The 25540-nt window shown below is 34.6% G+C and overlaps 3 protein-coding genes and 1 pseudogene across 7 annotated transcripts; 3 read left to right on the forward strand and 1 right to left on the reverse strand.

Moving 5' to 3' along the window:
• Positions 1-613: 613 nt before the first annotated feature.
• On the forward strand, positions 614-5436 carry LOC111213562 (folylpolyglutamate synthase). Of its 5 annotated transcripts, none has more exons than XM_048744763.1 (17): positions 614-880; positions 1424-1586; positions 1665-1870; positions 2067-2132; positions 2459-2568; positions 2651-2711; positions 2925-3008; positions 3097-3153; positions 3251-3311; positions 3414-3460; positions 3615-3692; positions 3866-4024; positions 4127-4411; positions 4493-4571; positions 4647-4802; positions 4887-5077; positions 5188-5436. In XM_048744763.1, the coding sequence occupies exons 2-17, from the start codon at positions 1439-1441 to the stop codon at positions 5245-5247; spliced, it is 1848 nt and encodes a 615-aa protein (XP_048600720.1). In that variant the 5' UTR covers positions 614-880; positions 1424-1438; the 3' UTR covers positions 5248-5436. The 5 variants fall into 5 exon arrangements, with proteins under 5 accessions (XP_048600720.1, XP_048600721.1, XP_048600719.1 ...); XM_048744764.1 differs by having other exon boundaries at positions 627-725; XM_048744762.1 differs by having other exon boundaries at positions 653-903.
• A 4613-nt stretch (positions 5437-10049) lies between these two features.
• On the reverse strand, positions 10050-10831 carry LOC111213561. Its single transcript, XM_022715348.2, has one exon. The coding sequence runs from the start codon at positions 10678-10680 to the stop codon at positions 10165-10167; it is 516 nt and encodes a 171-aa protein (XP_022571069.2). The 5' UTR covers positions 10681-10831; the 3' UTR covers positions 10050-10164.
• A 6182-nt stretch (positions 10832-17013) lies between these two features.
• On the forward strand, positions 17014-17832 carry LOC106351155 (germin-like protein subfamily 3 member 2). Its single transcript, XM_013790973.3, has one exon. The coding sequence runs from the start codon at positions 17052-17054 to the stop codon at positions 17730-17732; it is 681 nt and encodes a 226-aa protein (XP_013646427.2). The 5' UTR covers positions 17014-17051; the 3' UTR covers positions 17733-17832.
• A 5426-nt stretch (positions 17833-23258) lies between these two features.
• On the forward strand, positions 23259-25327 carry LOC106351156 (annotated as a pseudogene).
• Positions 25328-25540: the final 213 nt, after the last annotated feature.

The raw sequence follows: 25540 nt of genomic DNA on the forward strand, positions 1-25540 counted from the left end.
GTTCATACTCCCTCTGTTACTAAAAGATTCATATTCTAGTTTTTTCACACATTTTAATAAAACACATTAAATTTGCATATTTTTTGTGTTTATTTTTTTCCCATAATTTTAAACCAATAAAAAAATCAATTAGTGCAATTAAGTTTTTTGAAGTTTTCAATTAGTTAATAAAACATGTACCGAAAATGTAAAATATGGATCTTTTTGAAACAAAATTTTTCTCTAGAATATATATCTTTAAGGAACGGAAGGAGTATTACATTACAGTCATTAGTTCTGTCTCCACTAGTGTCCTTAGTTTAAAATGATTTGAATTTCGAAATGATCAAGTTAGCAAAATTAAGCCCTTTTTCAAACAAACAAAAAAGTTAGCAAAATTAAAATTTATCAATTCTCAAAAAGAATAAAAATAAATAAATATTATAATTTTTGTTATGGGTTTGATCAGATTACTTTAGGTGTGTGTAACTAGTCTTGGTGTTTGGGCCTTAGGTTCAGTCCGGATCCGTTCTTATGGGCTCCAAGTTTTAATAAAATTTGGTTTGGTTTTGGAATAGTTCTTGTCGGAAACAGAAAAACTATGTTTCTGAGCGTAAATGAAAAAAAAAAGAGATTAATATCTTATGGCTTTAAATTGAGGATGACGCGGACGATTCGAAAATCAAGGTAGGTGGTGCAGAGTGGAGCTGTCGTCTTCTTCCCTTTTCGGCAATGGCTGCTGAGTGGTGAGCCCCCCACTCACTAACCCTTAAAACATCATCCTTCCCCGATTTGTTTTTTCGCATTCCACAAATTCTGGAAGCGATTTGATATACGTTGCAATAAGAAGAGCCACACACACACAAAGAGTCTTTGAAAGTGATTGAAAAAGCTTTCCATGGTTGGTGTCTTGTCTTGATAGATGTGAGTGTTCTTCTTTACTGTTTTTTTTTAATCTAAGATTGTATCTATGGAGTTTCTTGATTCTTAGCATCCTCAATGTTGAGACTTTGAGTAGGCTAATGAATGGTTAAAGTAGACAACTTTACTTGTAAGAGCTATGTTCTGTTTTTTTTTTTTTTTTGATGCAATCAATTCAAGTGGTTGTTTGTTTGCTTGCTTCGTAAATGGGGTTGAGGCTGAATAGATGTGAGTGTTCCTCTTTATAGGTTTTCTATTTTTGATTTATCTAATTGTTGAGGCTTTAATGAATGCTTAAAGTAGATAACTATAGTTGTATCAGCAATTTTGTGAAGAGTTATTTAGAAAACTCAAGAGCTGACTTGGCTTGGCTTGGCTTGTTAATTTGATTTCAAATATGAGCTGTGCCTATTTGTTTGTTATAGGGAGTCACGTTGTGCTTTTGAGTTTTGAGACTGAACTATGTCATGAATGGTAGATAAGAACAAATTTATCAACTCACCAAAGTATATTCTGGTTGCAGATTTGACATTCCCTGATGCTCATTTATGTGAACGGGCTTCTAAAGTGCGGAGCACCTCTAGTTCCATTCTTTTCTCACAAAAGAGAATCCTTCTTCAATAAAACAACGCCGGTCTCTCAAAGTTTACCTTCAGGCCCTCGGGATCGTGTTTATTTCAACAGTAGTAAGTGTATATGCACCATTCACTTGCTTACACTTGTTTCATACCTGGGACTTATTGTTCTTCTGTTGGCGTCTCTAGGTCTTAGGTACTCAAGCAAATCAATACAAGTTGTGGAGACTTCTGTTACTGATATGGGTGCCAAGGAAGAGAAGGCAGATAGTGCGGCTTTATCTTCTTATGATGATGCCATGGACGCGCTCTCCACTCTTATTTCTCGTCGACGTGGCGACCCACCTACCGTAGGAAGTCGTGACAAGCTTGAGCAAGTCGTCTCATATCTCAAGGTGACACATCCATTTTACAGTCAACGTTTCCTCGGTGTTTCTTTCTAGAATAGGCATAATAAGCTCAGATGAAATAAAACAGAAAGCATACAAAGACAATTGAGAATATTTTCAATGTTTAAGTGTGACATGAATATTATGTAACTTAATCTAAATACTGAGAGTTTTGTCTGCGGTTTTGGTTTTGACAATACAGATTTTGGGCTTGGAGGATAAAATAAAAGAGTTAAAAGTTATTCATGTCGCCGGAACAAAGGGAAAGGTAGATTGCTCTTTTTATATAACTTTTGCTGCTTATTTACAGGTCCTGGAATTTGAAACTTTAACTTGAAATTGTTAGCACTATATTTTATGTGAGATAGTATTGTTTCCAATTTTTGAGTAGTTTGCACTTAACAGAAAAAACGCAGTTCATTTGGTGAGTCAATTTTGAGTAATTTCTACTAATAATTGTTTGAAAGTTTGAAAATTCTCATGACCATTATTGTAGCTTATGCCTGCGTATGAAAGGAAGTAATATTCATGTGTTTCAGGGTTCCATAAGCAGCTTCTGATTTTTATTTGTCTGCCTTGTGTCTTTTTTATCAGGGCTCAACATGTGTATTCTGCGAGGCAATATTACGTAACTGTGGGTTTCGAACAGGATTGTTTACATCTCCTCACCTGATGGATGTGAGGGAAAGATTCCGAATAGATGGGTAAGTTCACCATTACATTGATGTTCAACGCTACGTGAACAAACACTGAGACCTATTTGAAATACTGTTTTCTCTTTTCCAGCTTGGATATATCGGAGGAAAAGTTTCTACAGTATTTCTGGGAATGTTGGAAGTTACTAAAGGTAAAAGACTCTTCAATAGTTCCAGTTTGAGATGTATAATTGGATATAGTCTTTAAGTATTATTCATTGCTTACTTTCTGCCACGAATTGCCATTTTGAGTCTGTTTTGTTATGGAATGAGAGGAGAAGGAACCTTACTACTGTTTTTTGCCTTGATCTGAGGGATAATGAGCAAACAGTGTGAAGATCTAATCGTGAGCTTCTTATTTGCAGGAGAAAGCTGTAGATGGTGTTACCATGCCTCCTCTTTTTCAGTTCCTCACAGTGTTGGCATTTAAGATTTTTGTTGGTGAAAAGGTATTTCACTTACCAACTATGTTATCCGATAAGTCTTGTACTGAACCTTACGTATTTGACAAAAATTGGATGTTGATGTTCCTGATAGGTTGAGGTTGCTGTCATTGAAGTTGGGCTTGGGGGGAAACTTGACTCCACAAACGTGGTAAGCATCTTTTGAGATTCTTATGTCCTGAGTTTACTGTCATATTTGTTTAATGTTGGACATCTGTTTTCATTAAAATGGAAAATTTAAACTACAGATTCAAAAGCCTGTTGTCTGCGGCATTGCTTCTCTTGGGATGGATCATATGGATATATTGGGTATATGCCACACTGTTTATCCTCAGATCATCAGGCAATTGTTTTTTTCTTTCTAACGCTTCACTCTGCTAACTCCAATTTCTCAATGCTGATTCTACACAGGACATACGTTAGCTGACATTGCTTTTCACAAGGCTGGGATTTTCAAGGTACCTTCTGACTTTTTAATAAGCTCTTTCCAAAAAAGGTTTGCTTTTTCTTAGACTTCTATAAATGCAATATACTTGTTTCAAGAGTTCCAATTGGCAGATTCATGTTAAATATTCTCTGATTTACTCTGTTTTCTTGTAACGCTAATGAAAGCCTCAAATACCGGCCTTCACAGTACCACAACTCTCTGAAGCAATGGAGGTTCTTGAAGAAACAGCTAATAACCTTAAGGTAACTAATAGTTATAGATTTTATATATCATTCTTTTTCCAGTCACTCCCACTATTAGTTCTACTGTATTAATTAAAGTACAAAAGGATAGGTCTGATAAGAGCTTAGTTATGTTGTTATGGAAACCGAATTACAAGGAATAAATTCTAAATACTGATTAACCTGCGTTGCAGGTTCCTCTGGAAGTAATAGCGCCTCTTGACCTTAAAAAGCTAAATGGAATTGCACTTGGCTTGTCTGGGGATCACCAGCTTGTAAATGCAGGTCTTGCTGTTTCTCTTTCAAGATGCTGGCTTCAAAGAACTGGCAACTGGGACAAGATATTTCCAAATGTTTGTTTTTTTGCTCTTGGTCATTAAAACCTTTTATCAAAACTTCTAATGTCTTTTATTTGCTGAATCTTGTTTTCTCCTCTGGTGGGTTTTTATTCACAGGGGAGCAATGAAACTGATATGCCGGTGGCGTTTTGCCGTGGTCTTGCAACGGCACGTCTCCATGGGAGAGCCCAAGTTGTTCATGATCTAGTATCAGACCAACATGACTCGTCAGGTGATCTGATATTTTACTTGGATGGAGCTCACAGTCCAGAGAGTATGGAGGCTTGTGGCCGTTGGTTCTCTTCTGCAGTTAGAGGAAACAAGAGCTTATCTACTACTCCTGTCAATGGTTACAAGAGAAATGGGGAGTTAGGTAGAGACTTCAACAGAGTCTCCAAACAGGTACTCAAGACTTTGCTTTCTTCTCTATTCAAAGGTATTGCTAATGAACTGACTTGTGAAGAGCTCTTCTTTGTTTAATAGATTCTTCTGTTCAACTGCATGGAAGTGAGAGACCCTCAAGTTTTACTTCCAAAGCTTGTCACCACTTGCGCTTCCTCAGGTAATCTGAAAACAAATAATACTCTTGTTTTGTAGTTTTTTTGTTAATGTTTTTGGTGAATTAAAACATTTTCAGGCACTCATTTCTCAAGAGCACTGTTCGTTCCGAGCATGTCAACTTACAACAAAGTTATTTCAGGAGCATCAGCTATTCCTTTAGATACACGTAGAAAGGATTTGACTTGGCAATTCAGATTACAGAAGCTCTGGGAGAGATCTATCCAAGGAACAGGTAAAAGCTTAACTTTCGCTGTCTTTGTTGTTAAATCGATTATACACCTAATCTTGAGCATATATGTCTGGTGTGACTAATCAGATGCTGCGCTTGACCATACACTGAACCCTGATGGAATAACCTCCTTACCACCTCATGATTTCCTGTGTGGAGATGCACCTCATTGCGGTGGACCTGCAGGGACACATTCAAGCGCTGTAATGCCTTCACTTCCATTGACTATAAACTGGCTACGAGATTGCGTACGCCGAAACCCTTCGCTGAAACTAGAGGTAAAGTCAAAAGCTATATTCATCATCTACTTCAGACTCTGTAGAGTAGAAAAGAGCATTAACTTATATGGTCTTGTCTTCTTCTTGTGTTTTTCTTTTCCATGCAACAGGTTCTGGTCACTGGATCGCTACATCTTGTTGGAGATGTACTCAGATTGCTAAAGAGATGATAGTTCTTTACCAAATCTGAAAAAGGGCTCCTTAAAGAGTAGTAATCTTACAGAGATCCAATTGTTTCTATATCACTTTTTCATGATTACCAATTGACTTTTTAGGCGATTTATCTTATTAACATAAGAAGCCTCATCTAAGCTTTGTATTACTCTGTTACACAATTTTATATATCCTCTTATGTAGTCTCTAACGTTGCATATCGACCATGAGTTGAACTGTTGATAATAACTGGACATAATGATGAACATATGAAATATTTAGTACTAAAACAGAATGATATAACCTCAAGATGTTGTTGACGGTAGGTATGGGTATTCGGGTTCAGATCAAGTATTTTGAATTTTCGGGTATTTCAGTACTTTTAAATATCCAAATGGGTTCGGATATTTTTGGTTCTTGTCTGGTTATTTCAGATCAGATTTGGATATTTTAAATTTTGAAAAAAAATTCAAATTATTCATTACTGAAGTTTCTTATACTTTAAATTTTACAATTAACTTGACATAAATTTTTAATAAGTTGAACGATTAATAGGTATGGAAACAAAAATTTGGAAATAGAAAAACACTAATGTAGTTATTGTTTTGAAAATTTGAATACAATTTTTGTTAATGCACGAAACAAAAAACTTGATATGCATTTTAAGTGAATAGTAAATCATTTTCTCTGCAATTATATGGATATTATATGATTCTCAGTCACATGCATATAAATATTTTGAATAAATTGAGTAAAGTAAAATAGAAATATAGGGTTAAGCATACATATGTTTGGTTATTTAAGATATTCGTTTATTAATTATTACCCGTTTGAGTTTTAATATCTGATCTATCCTAACTCAATATCCATTCATGTATTTTTCTATGTCGTTTTAAATTTCGGTTAAGGTTTTTTGGGTTGTATTTGGCTTCTGATTCGAATATCAGATAAAATTTGCAGCCCTAGACGGTAGCAAAGATCTCATTATTTTCCACCAGATACTTTTCAACTACATCTTTCTCATCAACGATCTCACCTTCATTCAAATGACTATCTGTCTATCTCTATACATGTGAATAAATATTTACAAAAAAAAAACTAAATTGTAATAGCTATTAATATATATTATTGTTTAGTTAAGTTTTATATTTTATATTATTTTAATTAAGCATGCATATTATTTATGAGTTATTGAGTTGTGATATTTTATTTTTTAGAATATTCAACTTTTCTATGATATTTGTTTCTAAAATTCTTGTTGATTTTAATCTCGTGTAGTTAGTTTCTTATTGTTTGTATAGTTATTTTAATTATATTTCAACTTTGTTTGTTTTGGTTTATTATTGGGGTTTGTGAGTTTTTGAAAACAGAAAAGTCACTTATAAAATTTATATAAAAAGTTCCAAAATTGAAAAATATTGTTTAAGTTCAGTTTAGAATTGCATTATTTAAAATATATTTTTACATTAAAAATTACATGAACGTAAATTCAATTAAAGCTACTTAATGTTTTGAAAAAAATTCTTGTAAATAATATATCTGATTTTTTTTTGTGAAACCAACATTGAATAGAAATTGTATGTGCAGCATTCTAAACCGGTAAACATTATAACTATTTAAAACTTTAGTTGACTCTATCTATCTTATTAAAGTAAAAAATACTTTTAGAAAATGTTTGGAAACATGGATAGAAGTAAAAAAAAATATTGTTTGGAAACATAGATAGCAATATATTAAAAAAAAAGCAATGGGATTAGATTATTAAGAAAAATTAGAAATCCATTATAGAGACTATATATCTGGATCAGCCTTAAAATATACGAAAATGACACAATCTAACTACTTAAAAACATGTTTTGTCTAAACTAATCATAAAACAAAGTTTAAACCTTATATACATATTTCAAATAAAAATATTAATTTAAAATTAATTTATATGAAAATAAAGTTAATAAAAATAACATTTAAGAGAACATCTTCATAAAAAGATCTAAGCCCATTATTTTATTTTTTTAATATATTCCATGTTTTCAAACAATATCTTTTTTTACTGCTATCAATAGTATAACACTCTCTGCTTACAACAAATATATTTATATAAAAAATAGAGTAAACATTTGTGTGGATGCACAGATCAAACTGTAGTTCCATGTGATAACTCTCGCCTCGATAAAATATGTAGCCACTAGCCAAGTAAGTTATTTGAAGTCCTTTTCCTTATATAGTCACTTTATGTCATTATGATCTTTCATCTATTCAGAGAGGAATAGATTTCTATAACAAAAACGATAGTGTGTTTCTTAACAGAGAAAACATGATCTTTCGTGAATAAAGTAGGAATTTTTCAGATATTGAAATATTTTGTGTTGATAGTTCAAACGTAAAAAAGTTATTTTTTTAATTTAGATAGAGATATGAACCGTTCATAATAACTAGACAAAATGATGTTCAACATATGACGAAATGTGGAATTGTCTAGGTAGATTTATCAATGTCAACTAAACAATTGTGTTATTTAGCGTTAAACTAAGTTTAATTAGGTGATGATTGTTTTATTGGTTTTTAGATTTTGGTTTTTGGTTTTTGGTTTTTAGTTTTTGGTTTTTGGTTTTTGATTTTGCAGTAGATTTTAGTTTTTTTGAAAAACTTGAATGGTGATTTTAGATTTTAGTTTTTGGTTTTTGATTTTTGCTTTTAAAAATATTAAAATGAAAATATTATTAAGAGTAAAAGAAAGAAAAAATACTAGTCCTAGTCCTAGGTAATACTAAGTAAAACAAAAAAAGGAAATATAGCTTATATGTATCAACAATATATTTTTTTTGTGATGACTAACTTCAAATAAAAAAATATATTTTATTTATATGTATAGGAGTAATTTATTTTACATCAGTTTATTATTAGATAAAAATAACATTCAAATATTATAATATTTTTATTACAATAAAGCTTTTTTATGATTAGCATAGATGTAATTTACTATATTAAAAAAATGTGACCATCAGTTTATTATTTCATAAAATATTATTCAAATATTGTTATAATTTTATTAAAACTAAACTGTGTTATAATAAGAATATGTAATATGCCTTACGTGTGCCTTAAGTATTATATAGATGTGCTCATGAATTATTATTAGCAATCAAAAATGCCTTAGATAAAGTGTCTTACGTTTTTTCCATAGCACCAAAATGCCTTACGTAAGTCAATTTGTAATAATGCATAAATGTATAAAAGGGTTTTGGCAAGAAAACTAGAAAAACTGGTTTTTGGTTTTTGTTTAGAAATTGACAGTTATTTAAGAAACTAGTTTCCCTAGATTTTAGGAAAATCATTTTTCAAAAAGGTTGATTGGGTGAAAACTGGTTTATGGAAAAACAAAAACCAAAAACTATTCTAAAAACTAGAAACAATCAACCTGTTAGTTGTGTTGAAGACAACGCGTTTACTTGGGTAGTAAATGGTTTGAAACCATTATTCTTCTCCCACAACTATGTGAACTTTCCTTTGCTTATAAGAAGCCACTAGAGATGCCTATCATAAGCCTATAGGCTTTGAAAAGAAAATCATATAGTTCGCTCCAAGTGACAACATTATAAATAGATGCTAGACGTTGTTCAACACTCTGTATTATATAGATTTCTCTGTTCTGGTTAGATTTTTGAACTCATTCTTAGTCTCTTGATTATCAAAAAAATGTTAACATTCTCTGCAGAGTGTCATCTAAAAGAAATGTATTGCCTAGACTATCTGAGAACTTCTCTAGAATACTTACGTCTCGAAGTCCGCATCCATTAACTCCTCAGACAGTGAGTTCCCCTGCTCTTTTGAGAGAAAAAACCACCATCTACAAGAGATCCGCGTTTGGAAGAGATGAATTCATGTGGGAGCATTAATGTCAATGCCTCTATACGATTGGAAATGAAATAATTAAATTTGATATGTCAATTTTGCAAGAATACTTAATAGTTACATACCAAAACAAAATATGAAAAGCATATACCTAATTGTTTTCTTTTACTATTATTGCGTAAATATCATAAATATAATCCACTTTTTATTAAAAAATAAGAAAAAAATAAGAAAAAAAATAGTAATAAATTTGAATATAATTTAAAAGAAATAATTGAATCAAACCATAGAAATAATTGAATCAAACATTACATACATATATCTGAATATTTTGATTTAAACCAAACAAATAATATATTCTCACAAAGGAAGGTTTTGGTTTCTCGATGGCGAAGAAACTGGCAGTTTCAACGACCATCAAGAACTCGGAAAAGCGTCATACTTCAATACATCTTCTCAGCAGAAGAAGGAAACTCCTAGTCTGGTCCCTTGAGAAGATGGATTGAAACCTTCTGGACTTTACTGAAAAAGAGTGCGTCTGGAGCAGGGCTTGATGAGAGCAACGGTGGTGGTGGTGAGAGGGACAAGACAAAAGTAGGTAAATAAGCAGTATTTTCTGATTAGTTCGGTTCCTAACGTAAATATAAACTTCTTAGTACTGAAAAATAGTTTAAGTTAATAGTATTGAAAAGGGACTGTAGATCTCTGAACAAGCCACTTATTATAGTAGTATCGTAATGGTAATTATTATGCATTAGTAAATGTTTTTTAACAAGCTTAAGACTCTGCATGTCAAAGCCAATAATATTATTGTCCAACAGTGTTGATCTCAGCTGCGCATAAAATTGTAATCAGTTTTACCAGCAATCCCTGATCCCTCAAGGCAATAACAGATTCCTTGTGAAGGAAATGCTGAATATATCATACTAATATAAGCTATTTGATTGGATTTAATCACGTTCCAAAATAAGAAGATTCAATCTCTAATATCATAAGGGTTAGGACATCAGCAGTCAAGGAATCTCTATGTATATATCTATGTATGTGTCATATATATATGTAAGATATGGACATGTAATAGGCTAATGAGTTTCAGGAATACTATCTAACAAAGGTCTCCAGCCTCTAAGACCCTCATCAGCAGCATCATCATCATGGCACAGATGTTGCTTAGCAAGACTTCTATAGACCATTTCGTGAACTGAACCTCCTTGAATCAGCTTCTCGAGCTCTTGCTTACTCACAACCATCTTCACTCTCACAACACCAGGACTCTTCTCCTTGGTGTTGTCACCACAATCTGTTAATCCATCTCCTTGTTTCTCTACCTCTGGAATTGCAAACCTGACTTTCTTCTTTGTCTTCTTATGCTTGACTGTGGTATTCTGCTTTGGCATGAGATAGTAGAAACGGCCACAGAGAAGCTTAGCTTGTGGATGAAGATGACAACTGTTGGACAGAGAATCAAAGAGAGAGTAGTGACCAGAGAACTGGGTGAGGATGTCATGAACATGCATGGGACCTCTGTATTCAACTACTTCTCCATCATTTCTCATAATTTTTATCACTTTCTTCTCCACTCCTATACAGTTCCCCATCTTTATATTTTTCCCTTACTTTGTGGTCTCTTTTGTGTAAATATGTCTTTTGAGATTTTTGTGGAGTTTTGGAGATTTGTCTGATATTTATAGAATTTGGGGATACGTAAATGCCTTTGTATTTTCGAATATTACGAAAAATGCCATTAACTTGGTAGGCCACTAGTATATGTCGTGGTGGGGTGTGGTCGGGCGCCGGGTGGTGCTCTCCTAGTTATATCTTTAGTAAACACATCTAAACACACTTGTTTCTACTGTTACAAACCATTTACAATGTAATAATAATTTGATATTTACAAAAAGACAAAGGTTATTTTTAGCGGAGGCTTTACCTATATCTAAAAGTGGAGCCACTAGGACCACCACAAAAGGAGCCGAAATGACTTTTAATGAGTGAATGTCATCTTCCAAATGCGAAGCACAACTTGTTTTCTATAATTATTCTTACATTGAATATTACTTCTTTCTTTCAATTGCTAGCATGCGTATGTAATATCTTGAATTATTTTGGTATTTTGAGTCTCTCATTTCTAGTTCTCTTTAGGAAACGAGATTCACGAGTAAAAACACAACCATTTTTTTTGACACAATAAGAACTGAGTTTTAGAAACGTGGATATCCTCTTACGTAAGCATTTCCAGAAACAAAAAAAAAAACCGAAACAGAATACAAACTACTCCCTTGTACGCTTGAATTTGGTTTATGTATCTAAATTTTAATTTCCTATTTTGGTTATTCACCAAACTTGATTTCGTGTGACGCCCAACGAAGTTGTATTGAGGTCTGCCTAAAATAATTTCGACGTCATTTACTGTTTTGACAAAAAGAAAATGGACCGTTAATGCATTTATTAACTTACCGAACACTCGTTACGACTTGATACTTTACTACTTTCCCAATACAGGCTACACATTTAAACATGTAGACCTATTTCTTCCATCTTGATTACGTAAGCTTAAGCAAAGTTGATATTTTGAGGTAGCTAGTGTGGTCCATTTTGTCTACTAACCCTAAAGCGCTTACGATGGTGGGTTCGAATGGGTTCCACCAATGAAGCATGCTTCAATTTATTTATTTATTTTTATTCCTTGGTAACGAAGAATAAATGTAGGAAACTCAGAAGAAGGTAGCGAGGTAAAGACAACAAAAAGGTTACACAAAGGGTGGGTAGAGAATATAATATTTTGAGGCTTTTCTTAGAGTGAATGGTGGACGTTGGTGCTCTAAGCAAAAGATAATATAAATAGCTATTAAATAAACCATTGATTATGCCTTTGCTTGCATTGTAGGGCACTTAGTGCGCCTGCCCTCTGAGTGGTGACGGCAGAAATTTTGTTACCGTGAAAGAGATGGAAATTTAATATATTTTTCTTTTTAGATATGATGAATATTGATATTAATATGAACAAAATTTAGGTTCCTCCCATAGGGTAAATCTTTAAATTCACCACAACTTTTAGAACCAATCAAAGTATCAGATAGATTATTAATTAAAAATATTAAATTAAATAAAAATAGCTAAAAAAAATAAATATGCTAATTTTAACGACGCTAACGCTGGTAACGAAACCCTAAATCATAAATCTTAAATTCTAAACCATATACCTTAAATTCTAAACCTAAATCAAAACCCCTAAACCCAAACCCTATACCCTAAATCATAATCCTAAACCCTAAATCCAAATTGTATACCTTAAACCCGAAAAATAGACTATAAACCTAAACCCTATACCCTAAACCCAAGTCTTAAACCCTAAATCCAAACCGTAAACCTTAACCCAAACCCTATAGCATCTAAGTTTGGGTTTTGGGCTTAGGGTTTACCGTTTGGGTTTTAGGTCAAGGATTTGGGTTTAGGGTATAGATTTTGGGTTTAGGATTTACGGTTTGGGTTTAAGATTTACCGTTTGAACTTATGGTTAAGGTTTTGAGTAGGCCTGGGCGTTCGGGTTTGGGCCGGTTTTTTTCGGGTCCGGGTCTTTTCGGGTCCTAAATATTTAGACCCAATAGGTACTTAGAAATTCTCGGTTCGGATCGGTTTTTCTCGGGTCCGGGTCGGTTCGGGTCTATAATTAAAATACCCATAAAATACCTGTAATTTTCGGGTCCATATCGGATCCGGGTCGGGTTCGGATATTTAGGATCTGAAAATGACATGATATACCCAATTCCTTCAACTTTAGTTGAATATTTATCATATATATCTAAAATTTTACAAAACAGCTTAAATAAAACTATTAATAATTAAAATAAAACATTTTAAAACTCTAAATTTTACATTTTAAAGTTTTATATTACTTAAAAATGTTTAAAAAAATAACAAATGTTGTTCACGAAAGATATTTCAACTAAATCATAAGATAATATATATAAAATAGAACACAAAAACATCATAGTTTTAGATATACATGTTTTTAAGTCGGGTACAAATCGGTTCTTATCGGGTTGGATCTATTCGGATAGGTTATTTTCGGGTCCGAGTCTATTCGGGTCGGTTCCTTTTCAGTTCCGGTTCTTTCGGATAAAAAAAAATTAGACCCAAAAGGTACTTGTAGATTTTTTGTCCGGTTCCGGGTCGGATATTTTTGGATCGGTTCCGGCTTGGGTCTTCTGGTCCATGTTAAAATGTTCAGGCCTAGTTTTGAGTTTAGGGTATATAATTTATGTTTAAGGTTTGGATTTAGGGTTTAGGACTTGGGTTTAGGGTATAGAGTTTAGGTTTATAGTCTAGTTTTTGGTTTAGGGTATATAATTGGGTTTAGGGTCTAAGATTAGAGTTTAAGGTATAGGGTTTGGGTTTAGGTGTTTGGAATTGAGTTTAGAATTTAGGGTATAGGGTTTAGAATTTAAGATTTAGAGTTTAGGATTTAGCTGGAAGCGTTAGCGTCGTTAAAATTAGCATTTTTATTTGGGCAAATCTCCAAAATAGCACCTTTCTAAGTTTATATCACAAAAATAACACTCAAAAACTAAAATGACCAAAATAGCACATTTCTAAGTTTATCCTTTGAAAATTTTAATTTTTTTATTTTTCAAAATTTGAAATCTTATCCCCAAAACCTCATTTCTCAACTCTAAACTCTAAACCCTAAACCCTAAACTCTAAGCCCTAAACCCTAAACCATAAACCCTAAACTCTAAACCCTAAACCCTAAACCCTAAACCCTAAAATCTAAACCCTAAACTCTAAACTCTAAACCCTAAACCCTAAACCCTAAATCCTAAACCCCACCCTTTAACTCTAAACCCTAAGTTTGTGATTTTTGATAAAACATTAAGTGCTATTTTTGTGACTTTTGACCTTGAGTGCTAGTTTGAGAACATAAACTTGATTTAGTGCTATTTTTGTCTTTTTCTCTTTTTATTTTTTGTAGTTATTTTTTATTTAATTTAATATTTTTTAATTAATAATTTATGTGTCACTTTGATTAGTTCTAAAGGGTGGGGTGAATTTAAAGGTTCACCATGTCCTATTAATATCATCCATACTTACATATGAATCCCCCAAGTTCGTATAATAACTGCATAGATACATAAAAACAATATAAACGTTATCTAGTAAGAAATGATATAGGTATAAGGTATTGTTAATCATAAATGTTTCCTTTTTTTTTGATAAAACAATTGTATATGGAGATATGGAGATCTATGCGTATGTTATTTTGTAAATTTTTCATCACAGAGAACTTTCTCTACAGTTTTTGGTTTTATACTTGACATGTAAAATTATATATGGTTTGTTTTGTAATTTACACATACCAATTTGAAACTAATATAATGTAAATCTTGATAAATACAACTAAATCTGTTTTTTTTTTCCCTTAAAAAAAGTATACCTCCATAGAAACGGGTGAGTATATGGATATTCATATTCCATATGGAAACAAACATAGATTGTAGAACTTCGAGGTATGGGCTTGCATTGTTTTTTTTTTGGTCAAATGGGATCAGTACCGTCTCAAACTCTAAAGAGATCCTGTTCAAAAAAAAAATAAAGCCATTTTTACTAATCTGAAATAATTTATATTTTTCTGACAAAATATTGTTATAATATATTTTACTAACATCTTTTGGTTTTATAATTAAAACCTTATGAAAACACCTCTTTGAGACTATGAATATTTCAGTTTCCTTTTTCTTTTGATTTTTTTTATATCCACAATCATGAGTTATAATCTATAAGAAAACTAATAGAGCAATAGAACATGGATAGTGGTTAGACCAAAAGCCGTAGACTCTTGATTTGATTAAAGAAGAGGTTGGAGTATTTTCTAGAATGTAACACTGTGTAAAACATAACAAAATTTCAGAATGTAATTTTTATACTCTGTAGACGTTCGTGTATGGTTTAGATTTTGCATTCCTGATAACTTATAATACTCCATAAAAAGTAGGTTCTATGTTCTAAAAAAAGTAGATTGTACGTTCTAAAAAAAGTAGATGGATATGTTTATTTTAGAATTCATTTTCTACTCACCCGTTTTGTGTAGAATAGGAATTCTACTTTTAGTAGAACGTAATTTGAAAAAATTATTTATTATGTTTTTCAACCAAAAAAAAATATGTGTTTTGTGTAAATAGGTGTTTTATTAATTGTTTATATTTTTAATAATTTTTTTGATTCTTAAAACTATTTATTTCATTAATTTTAATATAAAAAAAAGGATAAAAAGGAGAAAAAATGGTAAAAAATGAATTTATACCGTAGAAATAGCTATGTTTTAGCAATTTTCCCAGAAAAAATAGGGATCTTGCATTCAAACGATACATCTTGTTTGGTCGTTGGAGTCCGATATAGCACCAAAGGCCCACTAGATTTTGTACGGATGTATATTAAAATAAATGTCATAGCCAAACTTTGGGTTTCTATTAAATGTAATAGCAAACACTTCGGCTTTAAATGTAATAGCCAAAAGTTTGGTTTCATTTTCCTAACCTGTTAGCAACAAAATATAAAGTCAATCGCTAGCATTGAACTAATGAGATGGGGGAGTAGCTAGGGAAGTAAGAAACCTATGGAAGAGAAGATGAAAACTTGATTTAAACAACATTGGTTGATCACTTGTTTTGAATGATACGGTAGAAAAGAAAAAGCTGGTGTTGTTATATAACCAATGCATTACGTAACATACAAACATACTTAGGTAAAGGTAACAAGAAATCGTTTGTTAGATACCTAGTTTTAAAACTTGCACTATTATATGTATCAACTCTTCTGCATATTAGGATGGTTATATGTTATGTACATTCAATTAAAAGTGTTTCATTGCATCAGGGAAATGCAGCCGTGACGTTTTGGTTTATGAACATTTCGAAGAAGTCAACAAAAACATATAGAGTAAGCTATTTTGGGTACACTAACGAGTAATTCTGGTTACCTATTGTTCCCAATCACAGCAAATAGTATATGTAAGACACTATAGATATATACAAAACATAATGATGATAGGAAAGTGGGAAATATTGTTTGTTCATCATTATATGTCTTGTTTTTTTTTTAACTTCATTCACAAGCAAATCCAGTAGTCCATCACATGCCCTTCAGACATCGTTGTCTCTCAGTCACTTTTTCTGAGAATTGAGATGTATATATCTACTCGGTGATATTACGGTGGATTATGTAAGAGATTACTAAAGATGACTTACCAACTCGACTATATATATCATTTGAAAAAAAAAATCTTCAAATTCTAGTATTTTATATTGTTAAAATTTGGCTGTGAATCTCTATAATTAACAACTTTTAATAAGAACAATAATTGGCTCTGAATAGATATTTGGCCCACTAATCTATCTTTCTAAGCTCTTACCACCAAAAAGCGATGTTCATGTGTCTAGGCATGCCTTACTAGTAATACAATTGTAAACACATAACGAAAAGCGTAGGCAACAATGCATCATTTTGAATATTATGTAATTATGCGTCATGGAATGCGCAAACATCACGCCTAATACGTGCCTATGTTTCAGCCTATCTGACCACATCATGACTCTTTGCTAATTTGGTTAAGCCTTAACCAAATCACAATATTTCGCGGGTGTATCGGGATCGAAGCCTTTTACTCCGGTTAATGTCATGTATTAGTAATTTGGTATTACCTGTGTTGAGTTGAAATTTCATTCACATAATTTTATTTGGAAGAATGGTAACTAAGTTTGAATTTATCAATCAAGCCATACCAGCTTAACCACTTTCAGAACTGTTGTCTATTTGATCAAAACCAAAACTATTTTTCAATGTTTTTGCATATAGTGTACCCAAATTTGAGCCGGTTTAACCACATTCTCATTTGCTTCCTTCGAATAAATTATAAATGCCTATATAAACCGGACACAAGACAAGTCTCCTTCACGCCTCAAAATCAAAGAAGATGGAAGCAAACACTATGTTTCTTACAAAAGCTCTTCTTCTTGTCTGTTTCAGAGTCTGCTTCACATTAGCTTCTGACCCCGACCCGATCCAAGACTTCTGTATACCAAAACCAATCACATCTCCTCATCACCATTCCTTCTCCACAAACCTCCCATGCAAAAACTCCTCCGAACTAACCACCGAAGATTTCATCTTTTCCGGCTTTAAAACCCCTGGAAACTTCTCCGAGACCGGGCTAGCCACAGTCCCCGTAAACCCGACAACCTTCCCGGGCCTTAACACACTGGGTTTGTCTTTTGTCCGGGCTGATCTCAAACCCGGAGCTATAAACCCGCCACATTACCATCCTAGGGCCACGGAGGTAGCCCACGTGGTTAAAGGACGGGTTTACTCCGGTTTTGTGGACTCTAACAATAAAGTCTACGCTAAAGTTATGGAAGAGGGAGAAATGATGGTGTACCCAAAAGGGCTAGTGCATTTTCAGATGAACGTGGGAGATGTTACGGCCACGATTCTAGGAGGACTTAATAGCCAAAGCCCCGGGATTCAGAAGATACCGTCGGTTGTTTTTGGGTCAGGGATTAATGAGGAATTGCTTGTGAAAGCTTTTGGGTTGAGTCTTGAGCAGATTGGTACTTTGAAGAAAAGATTTAATCCTGTCATGTCTAATGAACATTGATGTTTTCTCTTAAACGAGATTATATTATTATGCAACTTATAAGTTATATATCTTTATGTGTTCTTGAGCATAACGTCTAAAGAAACTTTTCCAGCTTTAAGACTTGGCAATTTCTTCTCCAAATATAAAAGACTCAAAATACACAACACACATCAAAGTCAATGCATGCAAGTATGTTTTTGCAGCAAGCTTTTAAGGCTATATAAACACTTCTCCACTCCACAGACGTACCCAATGCATGGTTATAGACACTTATAATTAATAAATTGATTGATATGTAACTTTGAACATAACATATGTAACGCGTTCTAACTTTGAATGGCTCTTTTACAACAAAACGTATCAAGATTAAAAACAAACGACATACAAAAGAAAATTATTGAAGAGTTACATTTATGATTAAATGTTTAGAAAAATAATGAAGAATAATGAAACGTGTACATTCAAGCGGGGCTACAAAGAATAATGGACAAAATTGAGTTAAAGTGATTAGAGCATCTCGATCAATGAACCCTTTTGGGATTCATAAGGATTTTTTATATTTTTTTAGTGGGATGATGAATAGTGATGAACTTCTATCTATTGTGTTCCTGCATTGGTGAACTTGAAGAAAGAGTTCGTAGGAATAAAATAATATTTTTTTTAAGTTTTCAATATATTGACAATACATGAATAAAATATAATAATTTTTAAAATATTTTAAAAGTTTTTCATTCCGCCCGCCCGTACAGACGCGGCGCCCTTTTATTCAATACATTAAGAATATTCATGAACATACAAAGATTATTCATCTACATTACCAAACTTTTTCCATACATTTTCAACTAAATCAGCTTTCAAACGATCATGTTTCTCTGAATCTCGAACTTCATTGCGAATGCCTAACATATTACCGATATTAAAACTTGTTCTCCTTTTCACCCTGGAACTTCTACTTGACCCTCCTGACTCGAACTCAGATGTATCAATTTGAGTGTAACCGTCTCGTTCGTTCTCTACTATCATATTGTGCAATATGACACAAGTTCTCATAATCATTCCTATCTTTTCCTTGTCCCATAGTAGAGCTGGGTTTTTAACTATTGAAAACCTTGATTACAATACTCCAAAAGCCCGTTCGACATCTTTTCTGGTGGATTCTTGACGTTCAACAAATAGCTCTGGTTTAGGACCTTGAGGAAGTGGGATGGATTGGATAAATGTTGACCAATTTGGATAAATTCCGTCAGTAAGGTAGTAGGCCATACGATAAGTGTGGTTGTTGACCTTGAACTTAACTTTAGGTGCTCGACCTTGTAAAATGTCATCAAAAACTGGTGACCGATCAAGAACATTGATATCGTTGAGGGTACCTGGTAATCCGAAAAATGCGTGCCATATCAAAAGATCTTGTGATGCTACAGCTTCTAAGACAATTGTAGGCTTTCCTGAACCACGTGTGTACTGACCTTTCCAAGCCGTTGGGCAGTTTTTCCACTCCCAATGTATACAATCGATGCTGCCTATCATCCCTGGAAACCCGCGTACCTCTCCAACATCGAGTAATCGTTGAAGATCATCCTCATTAGGTCTTCTTAGATACTCATCTCCAAACAATTGTATTATCCCATTAGTGAAATTTTCCAAACATAAACGTGTTGTACTTTCACCAAGTCGGAGATATTCGTCATATGTATCTCCCGATTGACCATATGCTAGCATACGTATAGCTGTCGTACACTTTTGAAGTGCAGATAGCCCGTACCTTCCGTGAGCATTTCTTCTTTGCTGAAAGTATGGAACTTCACTACTTAGGCGATCGACAATGCGAAAGAACAATGGCTTGTTCATTCGAAAACGCCGCCTAAACATTTCCGGTGGGTATGTAGGATTTTCCTTGAAATAGTCGTTCAATAGTTGATTGTGTCCTCGTTCCCGATTTCTTTCGATATAAGCTCGTCTCTTCGGGTTGTTGGCTTGACCATCAACTATTGAGTCGATGAAATTATCAACTACTTGGTCGACCATTTCTTCTAAAGCTTCATCTACTTCATCACTTGATGAAGAAGACATTGTTGAAGCAATTTATTTCTCTTTTCCTTCCTACAAAAGGCAAAAGGGGGTTTGTAAATCATATTTAATCCTGTTATTATTTTCTTTATTTCTTTTAATTTTTCATTATATTTTTTTTTTGATTAGGGCTAGATATTTTTCATTAATTTTTTTTTTCTTGTCTATATGGTATGTATTGTTGTCTTTTATCATTTTTTGAATTTAAAACTTAAAAATATTATTTTTAAATTCAATAACTTAATTTCATTAAAACTTATAAAAACATTACTATCTTACAACAACATTATTTTTTTTCCTTTAAAACTTACAAAAACATTACTATCTTACAACAACATTATTTTTTTTTCCTTTAAAACTTATAAAAACTTATGGATATGTAAAAAACAGTGAAGAAAAGTTTTGAACTAACCTCTATGGATTGGTTGATGACAAGGAGAAGTGATCGTAATGTTGACAAGAATCAAAGCTAGTGTGGAGAAGATAATGATTGTATGAAAGTGTGGTGATAGTGAGAAAAATCGTGGTGATGGTTGACAAGTGTATGAAAGTGTATGAAAGTGTGGTGATGGTTGTATGAAAGTGTATGAAAGTGTGGTGATGGTTGAGAAGAGTCCAAGCTAGTGTGTAGTGATCATAGTTTTGTGAGAAGAATCAAACAATATTTTATATATAGAGGAGTGAAAGAGGAATTGCACAAACAGAAGTGAGAGACATAGTTTATATATAGAGACATATTTTACATTTCCGTGAATCAAGTTGATCGGGTACATACACCCGTGAGTACAAAACAGAACCCGTGGGTACATACACCCGTGAGTAGAAAACAGAACCTGTGCGTACATACACCCATTAAAGCTGATGAAGTTAAAAGAAGTGTAGAAAGATACAAAATTCTACACTCTCCTGTGAATCAAACTGACATTACCTACTACTACAAGCATCCACCTCCTGCAACCCGTGACCTGATACCTAAAGAAACCGAGATAAAGAACAAGCAACCCGTGACCTGCAAAGCAAAACAGATTCAAACTTATTCAATAAACTTAAAGCAAAACATATTCAACAGATATCAAATGCCATCAAGTTCATATAAACCATTAACCTACTCAAAAATTCAAAAAAAAAAATTAAAGCCACTAACCAAATCAAAGCATTTCAGAAATGAGTTTATTTTTTAGAAACACTTCTTGATCAGAAAGTGTATCTTCAATTTTTGCTAGCAAACGATTAAGGATTTTCTGTTTGGATATGTTATTTTTTGACAGATAATATGCTCTCTATCTGATCAAAAGCTGCTTCATTCGCGTGCTTCTTGCGTTTGGCTGCTTTGCTAGCCTTAACACCAGGAGGCCTAACATCTTCCTCGGCAGGCACCTCCTCCGCAGGTTCCTTCCTTTTCTCCTTTGCACCATCTTTCGACAATGAGTGTGATCTCCATTTTTGATCAAACCTAAGCTCCCTCCAACAATGTTCAAGACTGAACTTGACATGATAGTCATTAAAGAAGATGTCATGGGCAGCCTTCATGACATTATTCTCATTTTGGCCACTCGCTTGCTCCTTCAAAGCGGCTTCATGGCTTCCCACAAACTTGCACACCTGCTCATTCACCCTTCCCCACCTCTGCTTACATTGACTCCACTCCCTAGGAACGGAGCCAATGAGCAGAGGGCTAGCATTGACATACTCCTCTATTCGCTTCCAAAACTTAGCTGTCTTCTGCTCATTACTCACGATTGGATCTTTGCTGGTGTTCAACCAAGCACTGATCAGCACAACGTCTTCTTTGGTTGTCCACTTTCGCTTTGACGCAGGTTTAGGAACCTCAAAACACCCTAATTTTATTGTTTGACTGCTCTGGGAAGCTAGTAGGTTAACCAACCCGGGAGAGCTAAGGGAAAAATGATCCATTTTGATTTTCGATAAATGGGTTTAAAATTTGGTTTGTGTTTTCAGATGTGGATTACCTATGATTTTAAACTAGTTTTGGCTTTGAAAGGAAAAAAAATTAAACATACTCTAACTACCAAACATTGATTAAAGTTAATTAGACAACTACTACTACACAGAGAGCATTCAATAAACATCAAATCAGTTTTTAAAACTCAACCATTCATTACGCAACCAACCAAAACACAACTACACGGATTTGAAACTCAACCATTCATTAACATTCATTACGCAACTACCTAGTTCAGTTCAAGTTCAACTCTACCTAGCACTCGAACTAATTAAGCTTCAGTGTTACCTTTTGTTTTCAGTCAAAGCAGAGCTTCTCCAAGTCCGCGACCTGCACAGAGAGGTTATAAACCTGCTCAGTGAGGTTATCAACCTCCTGATTGAGGGCTTTAACCTCTGCCTGGACATGGAAACAACAATCACACTGTGTTAGTCAGTTAATAAAAAATAAAGAAAAATATTACAAATTTAAAACAAAATTTTGGAAGTCACTTTACCTCCAGTCTCTCAATCTGATTATTGACCTCCGGCACCCACTTGATCACCAGCTCAACGTCCTCCACACGCTTAGTGAGGCGTTCGATATGCTCCTGTACACCAATCACCCAAGGCTGACGATAATGAAACCCATCCGCCTTGTTAACAACAAAAACACATATGAGAATCTCGTTTGAAAACAAAAATAAATGGAAAGAATTTAATTGAGAAGAAGCGCTTACCTCGTACTTTTTGCAGGTGAAGAACCGCTTCCCAGGAAGGGTGTCATAGTCGTCCTTCCCCGAACCTCGTCAATGATTCTCCCACCACAGGGACACCTTCTCGGAATCCCGTATTCTGAATCAGCCACGTATCCTTGCATATTGATGAACTCCTTGTGCCTCTTTGTCTCTCTTCTCTCTTATGCGGGATCCATCTGTACCAAAAAAAGCAAAGATTAGAACGCAATCAACGGTTAATCGAAACTAGAAACTCGATTTCGAACCCTAACTAGAAACCCCCAAATTGATTTCAAATCCCCGATAAACGAACCCTAAATGGAACCCGCATTACGATTTCAAACCATAAATCGAAACCTCCGTATCGATTTCGAACCCTACATCGAAACCCCCAAATCGATTTTCATTAACCGAGAACGCTTTCGAGCCCAAATCGATTCAATCAAACCGTCAAAGTAGTCGATACTGACCTGAGATCGTCTAGGAGAGAGTCCGACGTTGATTAGATCGAGAAAATCTCCGGCTGTTGCGTCGCACGAGAAATCGCCTCCGAGAGAAAGAAACCCTAGCTTTCGAAAATAGAAGAGAAAATGATTCCTCTCACGCGAAACCCTATTTTTCTCGCATTCGACGCAATAACGCGTAGCCACTGCCTGTTCAATTGAACTCGTATCATACGGGTTCACTCGCAAGAGCCGAATCACCGATTTAAACCCATTTAATCTTTTCTTTCTAATTTCTGGGCCTATGAACCCAAGCCCATGAACCTCTTTAAAACCGCTGGTGCGGATGCTATTAAATGTTACGAGTAAAAAAAGACGTTAAAGGAGGGAAGAGTTTCTCTTCATGCGGTTTAGCATAATCCCATACCGGTATTTCCGGTTTGATAGATTTTGTATAAACTCGATATCAGCTCCCTCCACATTCAGCCACCGGAAACACCGTTACAATCGTCGGAGACGACTTCGAAACCCTCCGTTTTATCACAGATTCAGCAACGGCCTTCCTCTAATCCTATACTCCTTCTTCTCCAACCCCGCCGTCGCCGACATCTCCCTCGACACAACAGCAGCAACCTATCCTCCACCGTCGTACTCGAGACCATGTCAACAACATTCCTCATACCCTCATCAGCTCCAGCGTCCTCTTCGTCGTCTTCTTTGCCTATTAGTGGGCAGCAAAGAGGTGGTATGGCGATTGGCGTTCCAGCTTCCCCGATTCCGAGCCCCTCTCAGCCTCCGCCTTCTGCTTTCCCGGGATCTTTTGGGCAGCAATACGGCGGGTCGGGTCGTGGAACAGTCGGAATGCCAGAAGCTGCATCCAATACAAGTCTCCCGCAGGTGAATTTTCAAAGAATTGTGATTGTTATAGCTCAGAAGATGCTACAACTTTGTTTTTATTCTCGTGTGTTCGAAATTTTTGCCTCATTCATTAGCTCGAAATTTTTGAAATGCTAAGATATGAAGTCTCTACGCGACTCACTAGCAAAACAATTGTTCTTATTCTCGTGTGTTCTTATGGCTGAATAGAGTTTTAGGTAACCATCACTTGGCGATACTGATACAGATATACCAGAGCTTGATTATTGTAGCACTGTTTAGTCACTTAACCTTGTGAAATCTTCCCCGACTTTTCTTTTCTTTCAATGTTATCTGACTGCAACTGTAGCATAACCGTGTTGATCATTTTGAATTGGTTCATCTTTTCTTTCATTGTTACTTTGTGTTCCTTTTATAAACTTCTTAATGAACTTTGTTTGCAAACTCTTTAACTCCTTTTATTATTCTTACGGCAGAACTTTCGAGGGCAAAGCCTTATGCGACCTTCATCTATTGGTTCTCCTGGGTGTCCGATCTACTGGTGCAGCACAACAAAGCTTGCATGCAACTAATCAACCGTGGTTATCATCTTCAGCGCAAGGGAAACCGCCTTTGGCACCCCCTTCGTATAGACCGCACCGCCTTTGATGTTCTGCACTCAAGCTCCCTGCATGATATCCATTGATTTTCTGAATTTAGTATGTCTTGCCTATCCACAGATTGATCCGTCAGAGAAATTAGATCCAGAGGTTGCAGCCATCCTTGCTGATATTGCTGAAGACTTTGTGGAGTCAGTAAGTAGCTCACACCACTTTATTTTCCAACACTTTATATGTGAATATTGTGATTAATAGTAAATTTTTCTGTCCTCTGATGGGTTTATTTCTCTAACTACAGCTTGTTGTGTTTCCTTTTATCCAGATCGCAACTTTTGGCTGTTCTTAAGCCAAGCATAGAAAGTCAGATACTCTAGAGGCTAAGGACATCTTGCTCCATGTTGGTTAGTTCTGATGGTTATAGTGTGCATGTTTCTTTTGATTTCTGTTTCCAGCTACAACGTTTAATCTCGGTTTGGTATCTCTTTTCCTTAAATGTAGAAAGAACTGGAATATCAGGCCTCCTGGTTTTAGGCTTTTAGCAGTGACGAGATCAAGACATTTCGAAAGCCAGTAAGAATCATTTTACATATTTTTTGTGTAATCAACTTGCCCAAAGTAGATTCCTAACGCCTTTGGTTCTTTTCTTTGATAACGATTTGCAGCTGACAACAGATATTCACAAAGAGAGACTTGCCGCTGTAAGTTATTACCGTTAAAAGCACACATGATGTAATAGCAACCCGTATTAAGCAACTGAGTAGGAAAACAACTTATATATTGGAGTTTTTCTCTTGTTGTGGGCTTTGAAGATAAAGAAGTCTGTGACGGTAACCGAAGCAGCAAACGCCAGGAATCCATACAGGCACGGGACGGCTAATGCAAGAGGCGGTCAGGCAAAGACGCCTGCTAAATCCCTTGGCCTCTACAACTTTTAATCACTGATGTAATGGATGAACCCTCCAATCTACTTTGGTAGGTAATTTTACATTTTGTAACTTCATCTATCTAGATATCACAGTCCCAAAATAACTACAGGCATTGGGTGGGGGGGGGGGTTCCAGCGTTTAGATCCTAATTTTTAAGTAAAGTATCTTATCACCTTATGCTTTTTGCAAAGAACGAAAGTATAGGAACAGAGAGCAATAAGAGATGAGAGGTGGTCC

This window comes from Brassica napus, chromosome C1, assembly GCF_020379485.1.
Source record: "Brassica napus cultivar Da-Ae chromosome C1, Da-Ae, whole genome shotgun sequence".
In the NCBI taxonomy this organism is placed as follows: Eukaryota; Viridiplantae; Streptophyta; class Magnoliopsida; order Brassicales; family Brassicaceae; genus Brassica; species Brassica napus.